Source organism: Cariama cristata, unplaced genomic scaffold (assembly GCF_000690535.1).
Source record: "Cariama cristata isolate BGI_N322 unplaced genomic scaffold, ASM69053v1 scaffold6109, whole genome shotgun sequence".
Lineage (NCBI taxonomy): Eukaryota > Metazoa > Chordata > Aves > Cariamiformes > Cariamidae > Cariama > Cariama cristata.
Genome location: NW_009635135.1, coordinates 1 through 3,387, shown reverse-complemented (window position 1 = coordinate 3,387; position 3,387 = coordinate 1). Strand labels below are relative to the sequence as shown.

Sequence of the window (3,387 nt, the reverse complement as noted above, 5' to 3'; positions counted from 1 at the left end):
AGGGATACTGTGCACGGGCCATGGCCAGGCTTTGGATACCCATGCAAACCAAGCCAGTGTTGCTCACTGCCGGGCTCAAGTGAAGAACTGACAATGGTGCAAACAGACAGGCAGGTGACAGAAATCCCACCAGGCAGTGTGTGAGGGCAGGTTGGAGGTGAGGAGATGAGCAGGACATAGAGGATGCCCGTGGAGATGAGGGCTGAGCCCAGCCATGCTGTGAAATCCCCTTGGCAGTGCTATTCCCTGTGCAAGAAGGGGACCTGGACCTGCTGGGTTCGGTGTGTGTGCAAGGGGGGCCAGCGTGCCCCCCCTGGATAGCAGTGGAGGGGGGTTTAATGTGAGAGAGGTCCAAGGTGGCCAGGGTGGGTCTGTTTGGTGTCCCCCTCTTAAACCTCTGGGTGGAGGGTGGTCCTTGGGAAAGCTCTTGCCCTCTACCATGGTACCCCACGGGATCAGCAAATCTTCTTCAAATGCAGGTGGATCCCATTGCTGGACCTGAGGATAATCTGCGGTTTCAGAATGGGAGGTTTGGATGGGTTGGGACAGAGCTCGAAGCGGAGCAGGGTCAAGGCCAGCGCCACCTTCATCTCGTTCATGGCAAACTGCTGCCCGATGCAGTTCCTGGGGAGAGATGACAAATGCTCCGATTGCTGCCTTCATCCCCAACTGCCCTCGAGCTGGACTGGGCCTGTGCACAAACTGGGGAACTTCCAGCTGCTGTGGGGATGATGCCACAGCTTGTCTAGGAAGCCCCTGATGTCACACCAAAATGCACCCAGCTCTGCAGTGGGGTATTCCTGGTTTTTATTAATAAGCATTGAAAAAAGATATGAGATTGAGAGAACTGGGGCTTGCTTCACTAGAAAGTGGTACATGGATCCAGCTAAAAACCCCAGATACCTCAGAAAGGTTATTTTGGTTCTGTGTGGAGCATCTTCTCTTGCAAGTTACTGAGACCTCAGTATCCTGAATCTATTGATACAGCATGGGAACCACAGAGACTTGGACCCAGCTTGGGTTTGAGGTGCACTGGGTATTCACCCCTAAACAAGGGAGCCCATGTTCCCAATGCAGGCAAGAGAAAATGTAAACATCTCCACAAATCCACAAGAGTGTGAAATCCTACAGTGCCCACAGAGCTTGGGGTGTGGGAAATGCCCTGGAGCTGATGGAGCGTGGTGGAGATCATGTTGGGGAAAGCCTGCTTGAGTTGGCCAAGCCAACTTGGCTTATAGGCACTCAGGGAGGATTAGCTTCAGGAGTTCAGCTCTGAGCTAGGTCTCTGATGCAAGGCAGCCTACGGGGAAGGAGAGGGATGAAGGATCTCCCACCTGGATCCAGCGGAGAAAGGCAGGAAAGCGTGTGAGTGCCTCTGTGCTGAGTTCTCCGGAGAAAACCTCAGGGGATCATAAATCTGTGGGAGCAACAAATGCCCTTTGGTCAGTGTTTGGCCTGACATGAGCAGCATCAGTTCTCCAGTCCCCACAGTAGGGCTGGATGTGACCTCTGCTCTTCCTGGGGGAGCTGCAGCTGACAGGGATCTCTACAAAGCCACTGGGTGGATGAGAAGAGGGTGCAGGTGGCTGTGCGGATCTTCCCCTTGGAGACATCCAGATCACCCACTACAGCACCCAAGGTGCCTGCAGGTGTTTTCTCATCCCTGCCAGCAATGATCAAGTCTCCCTCCGGTCCAGAGATGCCTGATCCTGTCTCTCCAGCCAGTCACTGGAGAGAGGCAGTTGTGCACCCCCCTTCAAGTTTCCCAACTATTTCTTTCCTTGAAGCCTCTAAGATACCAGCTTTGAATCACACACTGCCTGGAGGGCTTGGGACTTCTCATACCATGCTAGGACCTAAGTCTATCCAGGGCAGCTGAAAGCAGTCTGAGTATCTCTGTGTCACTGTGCATAACGGTAGACTATTCAACACCCTTTCCCAGCACTTTGTCATGTTCAAAGCCTTTGAGGTGTTTGGTAAGTTCATTGAACTTTACATTTAGATATGAACCGGGGAAAAAAAACTATGGCAGAGAGGCACAGACTGCCTTGTTCAAGGAGAGTAGATGTCTGGGCTCAGAGATCATCCCCCCCTTCTTGTTATAAAGGTGAAGTACCTCGGGGTCCTTCCACACATCCCGGTTCCTGTGAATAGCAAATATGTTCAGTCCAACTTGGCAGCCTGTAAAAGAAAAGTGAGAAAAAGATTGTGACACCTCAGAGTGAAGACCCAGGAGAGGTGTTTGTGGGGTTCTCTCCCTCCCTGGGCTCTGCAGTGGCTGTTGCAGGAGATCTGGCAGGGACAAGGCCCAGCCTGTCCAGGCAGGTCACCTCCTGAAACCCTCACATGGAAGAAACAATGGCCTCAGAGCTGGGTCCCATTTTGGCACTAGTGGATGAACTTTTACCCTTGGCCAAGAACAACACTCTGCAAGTCCCCTTTGAGGTCTGTGAACACCCCAGTGCCCTGGAGCATGTCCTCGGACTCTATCTGGTCGCCCTTCCAGGTTCACTGTGATGGCAAGCTGTAGTGGCCCTGTATAGCCCTTTGGAGAGTGAAGAAAGGCTGGAAGCCCCACCAGCCCCTTCACACAGCAGCTCTAGTGAGGATGCCCCACTTGTCATGGACAGCAGCATGAAGGATGAACAAACTCAACAGACCTGCTGGCAAGCTGCGTCCATCGTGAAATGTGACAGGTTTAGAGAGGTATCGGGACACAGAAAAAACCGGTGGGAACAGGCGCAAGCTCTCTTTGATGCACATTGTGGTGTAAGTCATCTTCCCAAGGTCCTCCCTGAAAGCAAACCGGGGTGGTCAGGCTGTGTTTGAGTGACAGCAATAGGGACACCAGCAGCCACAGCCTGTGCCACACACTGTGTGGGCTGGACTGCCATGTCTTCCATCTCCTAGTGGAGTTTCTCCTTCTCCTAGTCCTCCCTTTGCTGCCAGCATTGCTATGTGAAAAGGAAAATGTCCCAGTGCAGATGCAGTGTAAGGTGGATGAAGTTTCCTTCTCACGATCATAGAAGCACAGAATCATAGAATAGTTTGGGTTGGAAGGGCCATTTAAAGGTCATCCAGTCCAACCCCCCTGCAATGAGCAGGGACGTCTTCCACTAGATCAGGTTGCTCAGAGCCCAGGCCAAGCTGACCTTGAATGTTTCCAGGGATGGGGCATCTACCACCTCTCTGGGCAACCTGTTCCAGTGTTTCACCACCCTCACTGTAAAACATTCCTTCCTTCTATCTAGCTAAATCTACCCTCTTTTAGTTTAAAACCATTACCCCTTGTCCTATTGCAACAGACCCTCCTAAAAAGTTTGTCCTCATCTTTCTTATAGGCTCCCTTTAGGTACTGAAAGGCTCCCTGGAGCCTTCTCTTCTCCA

General features: G+C 52.2%; 1 protein-coding gene across 1 annotated transcript; it reads right to left on the bottom strand.

Annotated features, from left to right (window-relative positions):
* Positions 1-455: 455 nt before the first annotated feature.
* On the bottom strand, positions 456-2,794 carry LOC104167215 (cytochrome P450 4B1-like; the record flags this gene model as incomplete). The annotated part of the gene is made up of 4 exons (XM_009707405.1): positions 456-624; positions 1,335-1,417; positions 2,117-2,181; positions 2,661-2,794. Coding segments are annotated over 4 exons (451 nt in total), but the record flags the coding sequence as incomplete, so codon positions are not given.
* Positions 2,795-3,387: the final 593 nt, after the last annotated feature.